The sequence below is a fragment of the Garra rufa genome, chromosome 6 (assembly GCF_049309525.1).
Source record: "Garra rufa chromosome 6, GarRuf1.0, whole genome shotgun sequence".
Taxonomy (NCBI): domain Eukaryota; kingdom Metazoa; phylum Chordata; class Actinopteri; order Cypriniformes; family Cyprinidae; genus Garra; species Garra rufa.
Window position 1 is genome coordinate 44,508,738 of NC_133366.1, and position 21,516 is coordinate 44,530,253.

A 21,516-nucleotide genomic window follows, 5' to 3' on the forward strand; every position below is an offset into this window, starting at 1 on the left:
AAAGTGCATGCAAATCATTTAGATCGAGACTTCAAAGCATATTGTGAATCATTTGATTCAGATCGGGACTTCAAAGCATATTGTGAATCATTTGATTCAGATCGGGACTTCAAAGCATATTGTGAATAATTTGTTTCAGATCGGAACTACAAAGCATATTGTGAATCGTTTGATTCAGAACGGGACTTCAAAGCATATTGTGAATCATTTGATTCAGATCGAGACTTTAAAGTGCTTATTGCAAATCATTTGATTCAGATTGAGACTTCAAAGAGTGTATCGCGAATCATTTGATTTAGATCGGGCCCTTAAAGCATATTGTGAATCATTTGATTCAGATCGGGACTTCAAACGCATCACTAATCACTTGATTTAGATCGGGACTTTGAAGTGTGTATCGCAAATCATTTGATTCAGAACGGGACTTTACAGCATGTATCATGAATTATTTAATTCAGATCGGGACTTCAAAGTGCATCGCAAATCATTTGATTTAGATCGAGACTTCAAAGTGCATATTGCAAATCATTTGATTCAGATTGGGACTTTAAAAAGTGTATCGTGAATCATTTGATTCAGATCGGGACTTCAAAGCATACTGTGAATCATTTGATTCAGATTGGAACTTCAAAGTGTGTATCGCAAATCATTTGATTATCGTGAATCATTTGATTCAGATCAGGTCTTCAAAGGCATCGCTAATCACTTGATTCAAATCGGGACTTTGAAGTGTGTATCGCAAATCATTTGATTCAGATCGGGACTTTAAAGGCATCGCTAATCACTTGATTCAAATCGGGACTTTGAAGTGTGTATCGCAAATCATTTGATTCAGATCAGGACTTTAAAGCGTGTATCAGATCAGATTTGTGCCTCACAAATCATTTGATTTAGATTGAGACTTCAAAGTGTGTATCGCAAATAATTTGATTCAGATCGGGACTTCACAGTGCATTGTAAAGCATTTGATTTAGATCGAGACTTCAGTGTGCGTATCACGAATCATTTGATTCCGATCGAGACTTCGAAGCGCATATCGTGAATCACTTGATTCAAATCGAGACTTCGAACCGCATATCGTGAATCACTTGATTCAGATTGAGACTTCGAAGCGCATATCGCGTATCACTTGATTCAGATCGGGACTTCGAAACGTGTATTGTGAATCATTTGATTCAGATCGGGACTTCAAAACACATCGCTAATCATTTGATTGAGATCGGGACTTCGATGCGCGTATCACAAATCACTTGATCAGGATCGGGACTTCAAAGCACGTATCACAGATCATTTGATTCAGATCGGGACTTTACAGCGTGTATCGTGAATCATTTGATTCAGATCAGGACTTCAAAGTGCATTGCGAATCACTTGATTCAGATCGGGACTTCGAGGCGCGTATCACAGATCATTTGATTCAGATCGGGACTGCAAAGACTGTATCACAAATAACTTAATTCAGATCAGGACTTCAAAGCGCATTGCGAATCCTGTGATTCAGATTAGGACTTCAAAGCACATCGCAAATCATTTGATTCAGATCGGGATTTCGAAGTGTGTATCATGAATCATTCGATTCAGATCAGGACTTTAAAGTGCATTGCAAATCATTTGATTCAGAGCAGGACTTCAAATTATGTATTGCAAATCCTTTGATTCAAATCAGGACTTCAAGTTGCATCGCAAATCATTTTGTTTAGATCGGGACTTCAAAGCAGGGAAGCAGGATGTTTTTTATCCCCACCGGGAATCAAAATAATTCAGCAGAGGCAGGGATGCAAAGACCAGAGGAGAGGAAATCCCCCACACTCCCCTTGGTAATTCACACCCAGATTGACCGTCATATTAAATTCATAAATGTAAATAAGGTGTTACTGATATTTGCCAAAATTTGAGTTCCGATAGCCAATCAGATTCAAGGAAATGATAGAACTGTTGTGTAAATAAATGTATGTTTTCCGTTTCATTTCTTTTTGTTATAAAGTAGTATGAATTTATAAAATCAGCTATTTATTGGGTATTGATACATGATATATTGACATGAAAATAACATATTACCGACATTTGCCAGAATTTCTAAAAAGTATCAACAAAGATAGTTTACAATTTCAGATCCAGCTATTAACTGTTTCACATTGTTAGCTTAGCCACATGCTGGAGTCAAAGAGTACCATGTTGTTAACTTAAAATGCTATGATCAAATTCTGTTGGAATCAACGTAAGTTGTCTTTTGTCAGTAATGCTCTTTTGCTGTGTCCTGAAAAATGTTCCAAATCGATCAATGCTTTATGCAACAGAGCTTACAGTGTGTCTTGTGAATGTACATTCAGTTTAGTATGACCAAAACCTGAATGGAATTTTTTCATCTTTTTTATAGCTTACTGCATTCATAAAGTGTGAATTGCATACTGGCTTTCAAACATTTAGAGCGAGTGCCAGAGCTCATTTTATCAGTCTGATCTCAGGTCACACGACTTCCCTACTGTTTTCTACTGGCTGGATCTTCGGTTCTTCAGTGTTAGTGATGTCATCTGAAGCCATTTGGACTGTAGATGGAGAGATTAGATTCACAATGCACAAAGGCTTTGAAACTATTTCCCACAAAGCACTTGGGTGAAAGTCCCTTTGAGATATTTTTCTGAGTTTATTGGGTGAATTTGTATTATGTAAATTGGTCTGGATTTGTGTGTGACAGTAACATGAAGGTGACTTTTTCTTTTGACAAATTTGAGTCTTTCCTTTCACATTAACTGGGTGTCTAGGGGCAAGTGTGTATTTGCAGATTTTCTCAGAAGTGTATTTCATTTTTATTATGGCCTAAATGTTTTTGCTACAGCCCATGGATACGTTAAACTGTGTTAAGACAGGGCACCAAAAAGCCTGATATAGAAAGTGTCAGCCATTTCATAGGATGACTTTAAGTGTGTGTTTTTTACTTTCTAGCATTTAAGTGTAATGTGTAGATAAAAGCCATTTGTTGGTTAATCCTTGAAAAGTGTAAACACTGCACAAAGTCACTATTAAAACTTGCTCTTTTTTTGTCCGAGCATCCTGACTTTATATATACTGTGAAATTTGGGGTTCAGTAAGATTTTTGGGGACGAAACATTCTTACTTTTTTCTCAGCAAGGATGCATTAAATTGATCAAAGTGGCAGGGAAGGCTGTTCTTTTGAACTTGATTTTCATCAAAGAGTCCTAAAAAAGTATCACAGTTTTTCAAACGTTTCATGAGGAGGAAGTTAGCATTAGATAATTTCTGATGGAATAATGGAGTAATGGCTCCTGAAATATCAGCTTTGCAATCACGGAAATAAATGACATTTTAAACTATATTAAAATAGGAAATATACATTTTAATAGGAGAATTAGGGCTGCCACTAACAATTATTTCGGTAATCGAGTAATCGGTTGATTATTCGGGCAATTAATCGTGTGGTTGGATAATTATAATGGATTTCTTTGAGGTAATAAACATAGACCTAAGATATAAAAGCCTTTAAAATTACTTAAAATACATATAACAATGAGGCAATAATAATTGGTTCAAATAAAGTATTAAAACCAAGTAATCATATGGTTTTGATGAACAAAACTGCTAAAATACAGAATGTATTATATAAACAATAGAGCTATAATGTACATTATGTATTATATCAAATGCCTGTAAGAGGGCGCCAACGACCTGACGATCGTTTTTACACTTATCGCAATATTGCCCAAACAGCAACATAATTAAAATGCCCACTTACTCTTTAAAATTTGCCCATTTCTTTACGAAAGCCACTGTAATTGCTTAAATATATGGACATCAAAACATGCAAACTCAGAATGAGGGTTTGAGCTTTTATTTTGAAATCGCGAATAACAGTCTATGATAACAGTTAGCATTTTGAGAAATATATTGATGTATTCTCCTGTGTTTACGTAGGTTTATAAATGATTTACCTTACAAATCTGAATAATTAAAGTGCATATTAAACCTATGGGTTTAATTCAGCTGTAGTGTTTGTGAATTGACAGCTTTATTAGGATTTTAAATGGTGTTATATACTGTATCATGCAGCCTTGAAAAATTAATAATGCGTTTTGTGGGTATTTGTATGTGGAATGCACCACTTCCGGTGTTTTGCCAGTCACTCGACAAGGAGAAATTGCAGTCAGGATTTTTAAAATGGAAGACTCGAATTCAGTCAAGGTATTGTGACAGCCCTATAGAGAATTTCTTTCAAACACAGTATTCCCTAATATAATGAGATGTACTCTAAATGTGTACTCAGGCACAGTTATCAGTATCGAAATGACCAAATTTTGGCTGATGAATCAGCCTGGGTGTAATATCGGTCATTAATCAGAGTAATATTTGGCCACTATGGTGGGCCTGGACTGTTTGAAATATTGAAATATCATGGTCAGCACTTTATTCTTACGCTCAGAGTGTGCTTTCATTCATGCATCATAATTAGCCATCTTTGCACATTTAGGGAAGTTTAACTATTCATTATATTCAAATTAAGCATTCTGTTATTGATGTTCTCTTCACAGATACCGCTCCGTACTTTAAAACCGAGGTAGGGGGTGCACAGACACACCTGGAGGGGAACAGACTCGTGCTCACCTGTCTGGCTGAGGGCAGCTGGCCGCTGGAGTTCAAATGGATGAGAAACAGCACAGACATCACTGAATATACGCCAGAGTACAGGTAATAATCGACACGTACGCTCTGCTGTCTGCACGTTTAGACGTGAATATTTAATTAATTTAGGTGTTTATATCTCTCATCCAAAACCATGCAACAGGGCCAATCCTTCTGAAGCAAGATCATTAATCACACTAAAGTGGACTTTAACATCTTTGAGGAGCTATTCCAGATCATGAAGTCTGTACAAAACAGCAAAACATAAAATCCCCAATTCACAAATCTCAATTTTTAAAAAGTAGTTGGTGCACTATTTTGGTACAGATAACCGTGTACCGAGGTCATAGGATTCTGTGTTAGAGATTGTACAGCACAAAATAGTGCTACAGTATAAAATAATATAGACAGTGCTGAGTCCTTTGGGATCTCATTTGTCCTGTTCCCTTCTTTGGTCTCTTTCTCTTGTCTGGTCATCCATCTTTGACCCCTCGTGTTTTGGAGACATTATTATTACAGTGACCTCAGAGTTGTGTATAATAAAGAAATGGTGTATAATAAGAACAGTGTTAGCAAGATGAGCGATGTGGTCTATTTTAATCTCGTTTAAAGTCACGTAACCTGACTTTAAAGGGGTAGATACCACAAAAATGATTTCTGTCATTTACTCACCATTCTATCTTTCCAAATCGATATGAATCTTTTTGTTAATTTAAATAAAATACAATATTAATATTAGATTAGAAATTTTGTCTTGGCAACTAACTGAAGTTTATGATACAGTTTAAGTAAATGAAAACTATCTAATGAAATAAAATAAAAATAAACAAACAAATACAAATTAAAAAAAGAGAAAAAAACTGAATGAAAGAATATTAAAACTAAACATACAACTACTAATACTATTAAAACATTTGTTTTTTGTTAATTGAAATGAGGCTGAAATAAAATGTAAATATAAATGTTAGATTAAAAACTTTATAAAAAATTGCAAATGTTGCCTTGGCAACTAACTGAAGTTTATGATCATTTTTAAGTAAATAAAAACGATCTAATGAAATCAAATAAAAATAAATAAATAAATAAACAAATACAAATTAAAAAAGAGAAAAAAACTGAATGAAAGAAAATTAAAACTAAATATACAAATACTAATACTATTAAAACATTTGTTTTTTGTTAATTGAAATGAGGCTGAAATAAAATGTAAATATAAATGTTAGATTAAAAACTTTATAAAAAATTGCAAATGTTGCCTTGGCAACTAACTAAAGTTTAAGTTAAAGTTTAAGTAAATAAAAGCTAAATTTAAAAAAAATTAAAAGAATAAAAATCTATATAATATGATGTACTATACATAATCATATTTGTATTATATTATATTTTAATATATTGTGTTTAATATACGATATTATAATATGTGACCCTGGACCACAAAACCAGTCTTAAGTCGCTGGGGTATATTTGTAGCAATAGCCAAAAATACATTGCATGGGTCAAAAATTTTGATTTTTCTTTTATGCCAAAAATCATTAAGAAATTAAGTAAAGTTCATGTTCCATGAAGATTTTTTGTAAAATTCCTACTGTAAACATATCAAAATGTCATTTTTGATTTGTAATATGCATTGTTAAGAACCTAATTTGGACAACTTTAAAGGTGATTTTCTCAGTCTTTTAGATTTTTTTGCATCCTCAGATTTCTGATTTCAAATAGATGTATCTCAGTCAAATATTGTCCTATCCTAACAAACCATACATCAATAGAAAGCTTATTTATTGAGCTTTCATATGATGTATAAATCTTTTAACCTTATGACTGGTTTTGTGGTCCAGGGTCACATATATGTGTATATAAAATATACAAAAACTATAGCTAAATATACAAAACACAAAAGCGTACTAAAAATTAAACTGATTAATACTGTACATACTATAAAAATGCTAATCTGAAAACTATAAAATAAAAGCTATTTCAAAATATTAATAAAAACTGTACTAGTATCGAAATAATGCTAAAATGAAAACCTGTGTGATTTATCTTTCTCCTGCTTCTATTTCACCTCGACAGTAACATTAAAACGTAATGTTTTTCAGTGTTCTCCTGAATCTTTACCTACATTTGAGATGTCTGTAAAACCCACAGAGTGTTGAGTTTTCATCTGAGCAGCTGATTCCACATTCAGTCCATGTGAACCATCAGTTCTGCATTAAACACAGTCATCTGTTAAAACCGAATCAACACAGATTTGAGCAGCTCTGACCCTGTGGGCTTGTAATCGTTCTTATTAAACAGCACACACTCACATCCATCTGCTCGTAAATCCAAGCACTTGTTAGTGTCCACTTTCAAACTTTATGTCTGTTTTATCGTATAGGTTTAAGAAATCAAGTTGCAGGTACTGATAACACATATTTGACTGTGATATACAAGTTCCATATCTTGGGCTGTATTCAAAATAACGTAGTAGCTATTCATACTATCTCTGCAGTATATACTATTATATGCTAAACCAGGAGTTCTCAACTCTGGCCCTCGAGGTGCAACCCTAATCAAACACACCTGAACAAGCTAATCAAGCTCTTCATCATTACTAGAAAGTTACAGGCAGGTGAGTTTGATCAAGGTTGGAGGTAAACTCTGCAGGAAAGTGGACCTCGAGGGCCAGAGTTGAGAACCTCTGTGCTAAACAGTATGCAAAATCAGAGCATACAGTGTGCTATACTTTATTCCACAATGCAATGCACTTGATTTGACCTTTTAATTACAGTGTGATGATCGACTTTTTAATATTTTCTATTTGACTTATTTTTTTTATCAAACTGCCTGACATTAAGACATTTTTATGCAATGGTGGATTCAATAAATTTGATAGTGACTAAATGAAACTTTCAATGTAGTACACTACAGTTTGAAACATTTATCATTGCATAATACGCCCTGTTTCACACTCAAAAGGATGTAGTATGCAGTATACACTGTGCACAGCAAGAACATCAAGTAAGCACTATGTAAATCCCAGATCTCTTTTTCTCTACCAGGTACACAATGACGTCGTTAAAGCGCGAGGACACGGGTGTATATAAATGCACGGTGAGGAACAGGATGGGGGCGCTGATCCAGACGAGAGCCGATGTTCGCGTGGCTTGTAAGTACATGTGTATGTTGTTAGAAAGGGAGTCCGGGAGGCTGAAGCACAAATGGATTTCACACATCACCACACTCACCTAGAACACACACATATGCATGTAGCACAGGAGTCCCATAGGGGATGAACTAGAAGCGACATTCAGGAAACACTCCAGTAATTTCTAAATATGCTGTCACTCCAGTACACTTTATTTACTGTTTGAAATACAGCAGGCATATGGGACACATATACACGTATGCAAGTATATTACACCTAGGGCTGGGTGATATAACAATAGTGATATTTTTTTGTGATATCGTTTTCTTCAATAAAAGGATAACAAGAATTCAATACTATTTATCTGCTCAGCTCAAAGTTCACTCATAAGTCTTGTTCACTTGTGGAAGGCTGTTTCCACCACTGAATTCAAAATAGAAAATGTAATTGTGACTTTTTATTTTACAATTCTGACTTTTTTTCTCACAATTGCGAGCTTACATTTCTCAATTCTGAATTGTTTGTTCATAATTGCATGACAAAAACTCACAATTCTGACCTTTGTTCTCACATTTGTGGGATACAAACTTGTAACTGTGAATTATAAAGTCAGAAGTATGAGATATAAACCTTGCAATTCTGAGAACATCAGTCTTTTGTCTATTCAGTATTGGATTTTGTAACTTGCAAGTATGAGTTTATGTCACAATTCTGACTTTTTTTCAGAATTGCATGATACAAACTCACAATTCTGACTTTTTTCTCAGAGTTGTTGTAACTGTGAACTATAAAGTCAGAATTGTGAGATATAAAGTCACAGTTCTGAGAAATGAAGTCAGAATTGCTTGATACAAACTTGCATTTGCGAGTTATAAAGTCAGAATTGTGAGATATAAAGTCACAGTTCTGAGAAATGAAGTCAGAATTGCTTGATACAAACTTGCATTTGCGAGTTATAAAGTCAGAATTGTGAGATATAATCTCGCAGTTCTGAGAACATCAGTCTTTTTTCCGTTCAGAATTGGATTTTGTAACTTGCAAGTATGAGTTTGTCACAATTCTGACTTTTTTTCAGAATTGCATGATACAAACTCACAATTCTGACTTTTTACTCAGAGTTGTTGTAACTGTGAACTATAAAGTCAGAATTGTGAGATATAAAGTCACAGTTCTGAGAAATGAAGTCAGAATTGCCAAAAATCATTAGGAAATTAAGTAAAGATCTTGTTACATTAAGATTTTTTGTAAAATTCCTACTGTAAATATATCAAAATGTCATTTTTGATTTGTAATATGCATTGTTAAGAACCTAATTTGGACGACTTTAAAGGTGATTTTCTCAGTATTTTGATATTTTTGCACCCTCAGATTCCTGATTTTCAAATAGATGTGTCTCGGTCAAATAGTGTCCTATCCTAACAAACCATACATCAATAGAAAGCTTATTTATTGAGCTTTCATATGATGTATACATCTCAGTTTTGTAAAATTTTACCTTATGACTGGTTTTGTGGTCCAGGGTCACAATTATGAGTATATATGTCACAATTCTGTCAAATTGCATGACACAAACTCAAAATTCTCACTTTTTTCTCAGAATTGTGAGAATTATAAAGTCAGAATTATGAGATATATACTCACAATTCTTTTTTCCATTTAGAATTGGACTTTGTAACTTGTAAATTCTGCGATTGCAAGTTATAAAGTGAGAACTGTGATATATAAATTCGCAATCCTGAGACATTAAGTCAGAATTGCATTATACGAACTTGTAACTGCGAGTTATAAAGTCTTAATTACGAGATATAAACTCGCAATTCTGATGTTTTTTCTTAGAATTGCATGATATAAACTAGCAATTGCTTTTTTTAAATTCCGAATTTTCCAGACATAGTCAGAATTCTGATTTCTCAATACTGAATTCTAATTCACACAATTGCTTGCAAGTTTATATCTCACAGTTCTATGAAAAAAAAGTGAGAATTGCGAGATACAAACTTGCATTTGCAAGAAAAAAGTGAGAATTGTGAGTTTATATCATGCGATTCTGAGAAAACGTCAGAATTGCATGTTTTTATCATGCAATTCTGGGGAAAAAAAAGACAGAATTGTGAGATAAAAAGTTATATGTAATTAAAAGTATTACATATGTTACAGGTTAAAAGTATAGATGTAAACGTTTTATTCAGGTCAGTACTAAATACAAAATAACATGTATTTTGTGTGTTCCCTCTTATTTTGATAAAATTACTATTATTTTTCAAATTCTGCAAGGTGTATGTAAAGTTTTGACTTCAACTGTAAATATATGCTACTATAGAAGACCAATGGTTAATTTTAATAAAACTCAAACTGTCAGAATAATTAAATTTCACCATAAATAAAAATTAGGTTGTTAACTTGTTACACTTTTTACAGATGTTACTGTTTTTGATAATGAACATAAATTTACATATGCATCTTACTTTACATAAATTTACATATGCATCCTAATGCAAGCTACTAGTACTGTCAACTCAAGCTACTGTCAAATGTGCATTTCTAAAAAAAACGTGATATTAATATTGTAGCCTGCACTGCGAACTGCGTTGAAGACACGCCTCATCAAAGTCAGGCAACACAAACCTGTTTAATGATTTGAAACAATATCACTTATTAGAACATGCAGAAACAATATTTATTTTGTTATGGAAAAATGACTGGAAAAGTGTAAACAATTCAAAAGCGTGAAGTGTTTGTCATGTTCTGATTATAAAGAGTAGTTTAAAACCACAATTAACGCTCTAATTTTTTACAAAGATCACATAGGTGCGAAAATCTGCCTTTAAATACCATTTCTCTTTGTTCATTTCTTTCTCTCTCCTAGACATGGATAACTTTGCTGAACTGGAACAGAGGAAAACGGTCTCTCAGGGAAGAGCCGCTGTTCTGAATCCTCCTGCTGTCACCAGTTACCCTCGCCCTCAGGTCACATGGTTCAGAGATGGCTTCAAGATCATTCCTAACCATCGAGTGTAAGTTGCCATTTTGACATCTATGAGACAAAAACCTGCTGTAATTTACTATGCAAATGTTTTTATTTTACTTATTTCGCCATTTACTGACCCCTACCATTTGTTTTTTCAAATGTATGACTTTCTTTTTCTTTGATCAAGTATGACTTTCTTTGCTAAAATATCTTTTTGGTGAATATTCGGAGAACTGGAGCTGCCATGCTCCAAAATAAGTATAATAACATATGACTCATGTGAGGAACAGACTGAAATCACTGAAATCAGACTGAAGTTGTTATTCTCTGAAAGTCATTTAAAAGAGTCCTATTATGCTCTTTTACAAAGTCTTTATTTAGTTTTGGGGTGTACTAGAACATGCTCTCATGCTTAGTGGTTCGAAAAACGCATTATCTTTCACATTATTGACATTATTATAATAGCTTTCTCCCCAGGCTGGCACAAATGGCTCGATTAGTTCCGGGTTTGATGAAGGTCTGCCTTCCAAAAAACAAAATGTGTTGTGATTGGTTAGCAGTCCCACTGCATTGCGATTGGCGAAGAACTTAGGCGGCGTTTCAGTACTGCCATGCCCCTTCCCAAAGCAGCAAGTTCCCTGTACAACTGCGCAAACTAGATTAAAGTGAGTCTTACGTTTTAAATATGGATATTTTTCTTACAAAAACACATCAGATCGCTAAAGGAGGCTTTTACTGACCCCTCCGGAGCCATGTGAGGCACTTTTTTTATTATGGATTAACTTCTTTTGGACTGATGGAGAGAAACACTTGACTATGCCATTCAGTCCTAAAGCTTGGGAGTGCCAGGATTATTTTTAATATAACTCTTATTGCATTTGTCTGAAAGAAGGAAGTCATATACACCTAGGATGCATGGAGGGTGAGTAAATAATACGCTACAGTAGTGTTGGTCCTATCGTCAGTTGTGAGATTGCAGATACGTGATATTATCATTATTGTGCTAATTTATTTTATTATTTAGATACCCGAAACCAGCTCCAGCATAATGCTAGTGAAGCTATCTACACTGCATGATGAATAAATCTCTTACCACACACTGCACACGTCTACGGTGTGGCTCTGACGCGGCAACCAGAGCAGTTTGCGGACTCTTTAGTCAATGCTGGCCAGTGTTGTTTTTGACAACCATCTTAGATTTAGTCTTAGTCTTTTGGACTAAAATGCTTCTTAGTTTTAGTCAAATTTTAGTCACTTCTATATGTGATAGTTTTAGTCCAATTTTAGTCAACGAAAAGTCAAAAAGGTTTCAGTCTAGTTTTAGTCGACGAAAAGTCAAAAAGGTTTTAGTCCAGTTTTAGTCAAAAAAGGGGAAAAAGTAGTCTTTTAACAAATTAATGTAGGTCAGTAAGTATTTTGCTGTTGGGTAGTGTCACTTGTAAGTTCTGAAAATAGCAGATCTATAGTTCAACACAATGTGAGCTTCCGGATCAACTGTTTTCACCAATAATTAGAATAATGAAGGAATGTTTTAGAACATAAAAGACAAACAAGGATGGAATGCTAAAACGGCTTGCCATACTAGTATAGCAAAGAGTATTTAATGCTAAAACGGCTTGCCATAGCGTCAGATACTTTTTAAGTTTTGATTGGCATGCACAATACGCAGAAATGTGATGCATTTTAAATGTCTGACGGACCACCCACTAACATTTTCGTCTATTCTCGTCTCGTCAACGAAAACTCACGCACGTCTCGTCATGTTTTAGTCATCAACGAGCCATTTTTATCTCGTCATCGTCTCGTTATCGTCATGAAAAAAAGTGGCGTCAACGAAATGATTTCGTCATCGTCATCGTTGACAAAAACAACACTGATGCTGGCATTTATACGAGCCGTCCTGCGGCTCGCCGAAGCATCCCAGAAACGGCTGTCCATGCTACATCGCTAAAGCCATCGCTGTAGTCCAAAAGTGCCGTTCGTGGCAGTTCTTGAAAAGGGATTTTCTAAATACTGAATATCTCCCTTTGATTTTGAGATTTGTAACTTTGTAGATGTCTTTTATGCCCAAACATACACCCCACACACTGGCTAAAATTCAAAAAGTGAAAAAGCATAATAGGACCTCTTTAAAATGTCTATTTTTTGTTTTTCACTGAAGAATATAAGTCATGACAATGACTAAATGATGACAGAATTTTAAATTTTAAGTGAATTAATCATGTAAAAGATCAATATATATTGACACCAACCTGTTAAAATTCATTATGTAAATGTATTCCTAACACAATAATCTGTCAAAAGTCAGGCAACCCTTGTCTGTACACGTTATGCACACACACACATGCTTGCATTGAAAACAGTGTTACATCAATCACTGTCTACAGTGTCTTTAGACCGATTGCATCAGTTGGGCCCCGCAGCAATGATGTGCTTTATGACATTCATTGATTCTCTAAATGAAAGCGGCACGTCCTGCAGTTGTTGACGGCGCGCTCCACATTCTTGGATTGTTAGTAGCGGGGTCGACACGTCTACTCATCAAGCTTTACTGTTTTACTGTCAGCATCACGGCAGCATCTGAGGATAGCTCACCTCGCCGGCTGTCAGTCAAGCGGTTGTCATGGCACCTATGAGACGGTCTTCATTTCAAAGGCCACTCGTACGTGAAATGCGTTACTCTATCAAAGAAACCAGATCTAGAGGAGAGAGATAAATACTCATGTGTGTCCAACGAAATACACCCACCCACGACTAGCACAGGGGTTGTGAGGAGAGTGCAAATTGTTTAAGCATAAATCTAACATATAATGTAGAGGGATTTAGACTTGAAACTAGAAAAATAAACTAAATTCAGCATATGTTTTCCAAAAACAAATCTGAATATATTAAACAGTTGTGCTTCCCAGGTAAATGTATGTTGTTTGAAGGAAAGTTACCCAAAAATGGTAATTCAGACATTATTTATTCACCCTTTGTTGTTCAGAATCACTCAAGTTCACTCCAGTACACATCATTCACTGGTTGAAAAAGAGCAGGCATATTACCAAAGTATATTACCAAATATATATTACTACCACACAAAAATCTCTTTGTTGTTCCAAATGTTATTTTATTTTATTTAATTTTTGTGTGAAGAATATGTTTAAGGCATAACAGTTATATAAGTTTAATTTATTATTATTATTATTATTTTTTATAAATGTGGGAGCCAATTTAGTGGACATCTCAAGTAATTTTTTAATTTTTATATAATTTTTTACATCTTTTATTTTATATAGCTTTGTGTGTTGAATATAACAAAATATAGGTTTTTTTAGGTCTTTAAAAAATATGGACATCTCAAGTCCTTACGAAGTCCTGAATTCAGGATTCAAGTTTCTTATTGTTCTAGAGTTTGATTTTGTTTCAGATCCCTATAAAAACATGCTGGCTTTCCATAGCTAACAAATATGGAACAAATATAATTTCAGATTCCACATTATTTTATTTATTTTAGTTTAGTTTAGTTTATATACATTGCCGCTCAAAAGTTTGGGATCATTAAGACTTGTAATGTTGTTTATTGAAATCTCTTACTTCTTTAAAAAATACAGAAAAAACAATAATACAGCAAAGTGTTATAATAATATAAAATAATGGCTTAAATTTTCCTGTGATGCAAAGCTGAATTTTTATCAGCTGTTACTCTTCAGTGTCACATGATCCTTCAAAAATCATTCTAATATGCTGATTTATTATTAGAATGATCTATGTTGGCAACAGTTGTGCTACCAAATATATTATTTGATGAATAAAAAAGTTAAATAGAACAGCATTTGTTCAAAATATCTTTTCTAACAATATAAGTCTTTGCTATTACTTTTTATCAATTAAACACATTCTTGCTGAATAAAAGTAATAATTTCTTTCAAACAAATAAAATATAAAAATTCACTGAAAAAATTCACCCAAACTTTTGAACAGTAGTGTACATTGTTAGAAAAGATTTTTATTTTAAATGCTGTTCTTTTTAACTTCTTACTCATCAAAGAATCCTGAAAAAAATATCACAGGTTTATTTAAATTTTATTTTTTATTTTAAATAGCTTTGTATGTTGAATATAACAAATGCAAGTTTTTTTTTAGGTCTTCAACAAATATGGACATCTCAAGTCCTTACAAAGTCCTGAATTCATTTTAAACCACAATCCAAAGTGTTTCTTACTTTTCTACTAGATTTGTAGATTTTTTTCCCTTTCCTGTCAGCTTTCAGATCCCTACTAGAACATGTTGGACTTCCATCGCTAACAAATATGGTATTAGCTTCTTGTCTTCAAGCCAATAAACAGTTAAGAGAGACCTCCTAAAAAAACTACAGAGACTTCCAAAAACAGATTGAATTTGCAACTTAAAATTTCACAAAAACAGCTTTTGATGTGCAGGTATAATTTCTGTCTACTTTGGTAGTTTGGCTTGTGTTTGGATTATAAATGAAAGCATGTGATTTCTAAAAGAGTGCTGAAATCTGTCTTCTTGTTGCTCTTATCTCCATGAAATTTCATTTCCATGTTCACTCTTTCCTCTTGATTACTCTTTGAACTTTCGATCTCCAGACACGCACTCCTCTTCCCTTCATCTAGCTCTCTCTCTCTCTCCATTCCTCCCTCACTTGAACGTTTTTTGCTGCTGTTTTCTTTCCTACTCTGCCTGATTTTGATAATTAAATTGGCTCTTTGGTTCCCTAACATAGCGGAACATCATAGATTGGACCACAGTGTCATCAGGCTTTCCAACCAAACGTGCACACACATACTTGACATTTGTCACAAACGTTCTCCTACTTTCACGTTAATGAAAACAATTGAGCGAAACATACTGACCAAGTTTGGCTCTCGCTAAAGACCCGTTCACACCAAAACAATCATTTAATGCAAACTACTGTGTGTTAGCAAGGACTAAGTTCTTTGTGTAGCTTAAGTTTCTCCAGTGGCATCAGGCTGGGCTCTTGTAATTTTTATTTTGAAGTGGCCTCATAAGCAGCAGCATCAGATCTGCCTGTGGACTGGATGTTGAGCAGCTGGTGTCCTGGTGGTGACACTATAACCTGAAGCTGACTGCTCTGAAACCTGCAGTGATGATTGTGGACTTAAAGAAGGACACACAAACCCCCCCAACCCTGAACATCAGTGGCTCAGCTGTCAACACCGTTGAGTCCTTAAGTGCGCCCTTAAGAGGGAAGCAAACAGGGATACGGTTATAAGGAAGGATCAGCTGAGGATGTATTTTAAGTGACAGCTGGAGAAATGCAGTCTGCTGTAAGCTTCTATACAATAGTCTTAATGTACACTTTCTTCATAGCAGTTTACAGTTTGGTGCAGGTCGCTCACTGGAAATGAATACACTGCACTGACAGTTCAGTTGCACATCAGTTATATATATATATATATATCCATCTTTTCACACTGAGGACAACTGAGGGAATCATATGCAACTATTACAGAAGGTTCAAAAGCTCGATGATGCTTCAGAAAGAAACATGGTGCATTAAGAGCCAGGGGTGTAAACTATTGAACAGAGTGAAGATGTGTATTTTTATTTTGTTTTGCCTAAATATCATATTTTTTTCTTTTAGCACTGCCTTTCAGAAGCTACAGAAGATTCTTACATATTTCCCAGAAGTTAAATTAACCCGATCTTCAAATTCAAGTTTAATGCATTGTTTCCTTCTGAAGCATCAGTGAGCATTTGAACCTTCTGCAATAGTTGCATATGAGTCCCTCAGTTGTCCTTAGTGTGAAAAGATGGATCTCAAAACCATTCAGTTATTTTTGGAAAGGGTTCAAACGCTCAAAAATGATCAAAACTAAAGAATTTGTAGGACCTGAAGGATTTTTCTGAAGAACAGCGGGCAGTTTAATTGTTAAGGACAAACAAGGGACTCATGAACAACTATTACTAAAAAAACAACTCAGATCATTCAGGTAACAACACAGTATTAAGAATCAAGCGTATGTAAACTTTTGAACAGGATAATTTTTATAAATTCAACTACTTTTTTGTCTTGTGGGCTACATGTAAATGTATTTTGGGTGAAATATCTTATTCAGGTAAGTACTAAATAACAAATAACATGCATTTTGTAGGATCCTTATTATGTTGGTAAAATAATTAACATTTTACAGATTATGCAAAAAGTGTATGTAAACTTTTGACCTCAACTGTGAAGATGTATTTAATTAGCATTAGATGATGTATTAGGTTAGAATATGAATTAATAATGGACACAGGTGTATTTAAACTTAACCTACATTAAATAATGACTCATTTACTAATGTTAACCAACTGAACCTCATTTTAAGTGTTGCCAAGTGTTACTGTTTTTTTTTTTCTGGACTTGATGCACGGTGCTCATGCAAGCATGCTTGCACCAGCAAGTCTTAATGCACAGGCTAAAAACATCCATCAGTCTCTTACGTATATACAGCAACAATTAAAAAATGGCACAGATGGAACATACACCCCCTTAGGAAGACAAAAAAATACATTGAATGCAGCCCATCTTGCCACCAGGACATCTACAAGGTCCAACAATACGCCTTCACACACGAGTCATCACCTCTTTGAAACACTTTCATAACCATAAGCACAAAAATAACCGTGCACAAGAACAGTAACCCTCATTAACAACCAAACAACATATCTGCTAAATGCTTGCTGCTGTTGCTATAGGCTAGCGTTTACTGCTGAAATACAGCACCTCTTGCTTTTATCCAGGGCACATGAAGGTCTTCCATTTCATAAACTTGTCATTTTATCCAATGACCCTGCAGGAACCTTGAGTGTGCACTGTGCAAGCTATATAGTTGCATTTTGACCAATTTACAGCATATTGTATGTTGCTTTAGATGTACTATTTTCTGTGATGAACATGACTAAACAATATTCAATACGCTTTTCTTCTCTCTACCTTTTCTATTTTACATTTGCTTTCTTTTTGTGTGGACAGGTATGTTTATTGTGATCTTGGGAGCAATTTGAGCAAGTCAAATTCCATCTAAGTACAGTTTCCTGGCTTGTAAACTCAATTTGTCATTTTCTGTCTGTCTTTCCAGTGGTGCTCTGTATTCTTCAGTTTTCCCCTATTGTCACTACCTTGTAATAATTTCACGTATTTAGTTATCTGCTCTCACTGTGTATAGTTTAACTCATTCACTGCCAAAGCTACAGTTGGTTTCTAAAGAAAATAAAAATGTGTTTTTTTTCTGCTCCACTAGCGGGACAAATCAGAATCAGGAAAGTAATTATTCTATCCAAACAGGTTTTCCAAACGCCCTCACCATCCACATCTGGTATTTCTAAGGGCTATTCACATTCCACTCCACTGTTTCATACTAGATGTTTAAACTGTTGCTCTTAAGTCTTTTGCAGCATCTTGCACATACAGTAAAACACTGTTCTAAAAACGCTAGCACTTAAATTAATGTTTTAAAAAATGCCTCTAGACTTTGCCTTTTTTTAAATTCCATCCTCTGCTGGTTGATGCTGTGATTAAACCAACTGGCAGCAAAAATACATCTTTTTTCATTTAAATTAAGCTGTCTCTTGTGAGAAAGTTGGAAATAACTTATAAACCACAACATTTCATTATAGTAAAGTAGACAAGGGGACATGGTTTGGCTAGTAAAATTGAAAGTTCACCCAAAAATGACAATTACCCCATGATTTATTCACCCTCAAACCATAGGTGTATATGACTTTCTTCTTTCAGACGAATACAATCAGAATTACATTTAAAAATCCTGGCTCTTTCAAGATTTGTAATGGCAGTGAATGGGTGTTGAGATTTTGAAGTCCAATAAAGTGAATCCATCCATCATAAAAAGTACTCCACATGTCTCTGGGGGGAACAAATCCTCGTTTTGTACTTCTAATTCATGACCGGTGTTTTGTTTTGCTCTCTCTTTTGCGTTTATGCGTTCGTCTACATCCTATGTCATCCGCTGAAATGTTTCTCTCTCGTGAACGTACGTATGACAGTTAGCAGAAGCTAGAAATGACGGTTTATGAAGTTTTGAATATGGATATTTTCCTTACACAAATGCATCAATTCGTTTCAGAATTATTAACCCCCCTGGAGCCGCATGCAGTACTTTTTATGATGGATGGATACACTTTATTGGACTTTGAAATTTGAACAGCCATTCACTTATTATAAAGCTTGGAAGAGCCAGGACATTCTTAAATAAAGAAGGAAGTACATCTAGAATGGCTTTAGAGTGAGTAAATCATAGGGAAATTTTTTTTCGGTGAACCATCCGTTTAAAACTATCCAGTTAACCCCTGCTGGTTGATGGTGTAACTAAACCTATTGATAGCATAAAAGCATAATCTTTTATTCAAATAAGGCTGTCTGTTGTGACAAAATTGCAAGCAACCTTTACAGTAAATCAGAAATTTTTCATTATAGTGCAGTAGATGTTTTTAGAAGTGATCATTTTTAGTGGCTCCTCAAAGGATTAGTTCACTTCCAGAACAAAACAGTTTACAGATAATGTGTTATCCAAGATGTTCATGTCTTTCTTTCTTCAGTCCTATAGAAATTATGTTTTTTGAGGAAAACGTTTCAGGATTTCTCTGCATATAATGTACTTCTAATGGGGCCCCGAGTTTGAACTTCCAAAATGCAGTTTAAATGCAGCTTCAAAGGGCTTTAAACGACCCCAGCCGAGGAAGAAGGGTCTTATCTAGCGAAACAATCAGCTATTTTCAAACAAACAAATTCAAAATCAAAACAAACTTCAAAAATTCAAACAAACAAATTGACTATTTATATACTTTTTAACCTTAAATGCTCATCTTGTTTCATCTCTGCGATGTGCATGAGTAGTCTGTGAGATCTGGGTCAATACAGATCTCAATTCTTTGTTCGCTTACGTCTTCAACTTCAAAATCAGGCTACATCACTGCAGAAGTACCGAGCCAATTTTTACAAAGTGAAAATACAATGAAGATCAAATGCCCTTTACAAAAAAAGGTAAAACAGCGATGTTGGACGATTTTCAAGTTTAAGACGAAAACGAACTGGGAGCTTTTCAACATACCCTAACTGTATTGACCCGGATCTCACAGACTACGCAGAGACGACACAAGAAGGGCATTTGAGATAAAAAGTATATAAATAGTCAATTTGCTTCTAAAATAACCAATAGGTTCGCTAAATAACACCCTTCTTCTTTGGCTGTGAGCCCTTTGAAGCTGCATTTTGGAAGTTCAAACTTGGGAGCACCATACACATCCATTATATGGAGAAAAATCCTGAAATGTTTTCCTCAAAAAACATCATTTCTTTACAACTGAAGAAAGAAAGACATGAGCATCTTGGATGACAAGAGGGTGAGTACATTATCTGTAAATTTTTGTTCTGGAAGTGAACTAATCATTTATTTTTTGGGGTAACTTGTTCATTCAGATGTGTAAAATTAGCTAAAATGAATCTAAAAACATTCATTGTACACCATTAAATCCACCCTGGAATATTTTATATTTAAAAGTTGAAGCTGAAAGTGTAAAAAACATCCCATGCTGAGATTTTTCCACTGTGGATTTATTTTGGACTGAGTGCGAGACTTTTCTTTTTTTCATTTTCCCTTCCCTTCCCTCTTTTTTTCCCCTGGATGGAGAGGCTGGAATTGAAGACTGCGAGTTCAAAGGGATTTTTTTTTTCTTTACAGGAGATAGATTAAAATGCTTATTCTTGACGTTTTCATGTAGTTTCTCTCTTTCTCTTTCCCTGTCTGTCCTCTCGCTGTCTTTCGTTCGCCGTCTGACTTTACTTCACCTTGAACTCCGTATGAACAACATCCAGTGCCCATTAAATATCTCGGAGGCTTATCCTTTTCTCTATCGCTCTTGTCTTACCGCTTGTTTGCTTGTCTGATTCGCATTTCCTGCCCTAAAAGCTCTGCCATATTGAAGTCAGAGTATGGGTTGTTTAGTTCCTAATGGTTCCTCCTCTTTCACCTTGGGTCTGTGTATGCGTACATGCATTAGCCTGTAAAAGTGTCCAGTAATCAAAACGAATCCGCTCGCTCAAATGTCGACAAAAGAGCTCTATATATTTAAATGTGGACAGTCACCCATGACTGGACTTTATTGACATTACATGATGGCTCATGCATTAAAACACTGAGCTCCTCTGTTTGAAGATTACTGTAGGCTTTGGCCACCGTTTTGGAGGTCTGCCATTGCGTCAGGATTTGGTGTGGAGAAACCGTGTACTTACATAAACGAATGTTTTTTTTCTCACTTCATCATCTTCTTTGTCATTATTTGAGTTGTTACAACATCATTTCTATTTTCAGATGTCATTTAAATTATTGAGGTTGAGCTGAAGTAGTGCTGGAAGAGCCAGGCTAACAGCAGCCTTGCAGTGTGAGATCCCAACAGTATAATTCCACCTGGAGTTTTCACCACGTTTAATGGTTATATAATGGAAATTATAACTTCACCATGAAAGTACTGTAAGCAGAGACTCTTGTACTGTGTAGTTAAAGGGACAGTCCACTCAAAAATGAATGTTCTCATTAATTCATCCTTATGTCGTTCCAAACCCGAATGTTTTTGGAATGTTCCCGAATGTTCTTCTGTGGAACATAAAGACATTTTGAAGACAGGAAAAGTACTTGTAGCTCTTTTCCATGCAATTTCAATGAAAGGGGATTTTAAGCTTCTGAAAGCAACATAAAAAGTATCATTAACCTCTTAACTGTCACCCTAAGTTTCACTTCACTATATGTGACCCTTA

General features: G+C 34.8%; 1 protein-coding gene across 1 annotated transcript in view; it reads left to right on the forward strand.

Moving 5' to 3' along the window:
* Window positions 1–1,775: 1,775 nt before the first annotated feature.
* Window positions 1,776–21,516, forward strand: part of sdk1b (sidekick cell adhesion molecule 1b) — a 191,093-nt gene continuing 171,352 nt past the window's right edge. The window contains exons 1-5 of the mRNA XM_073842664.1: window positions 1,776–1,817; window positions 2,143–2,167; window positions 4,545–4,701; window positions 7,677–7,783; window positions 10,629–10,776. Coding sequence (XP_073698765.1) covers window positions 1,776–1,817; window positions 2,143–2,167; window positions 4,545–4,701; window positions 7,677–7,783; window positions 10,629–10,776 — 479 coding nt within the window. The remainder of the gene's footprint in view (window positions 1,818–2,142; window positions 2,168–4,544; window positions 4,702–7,676; window positions 7,784–10,628; window positions 10,777–21,516) is intronic.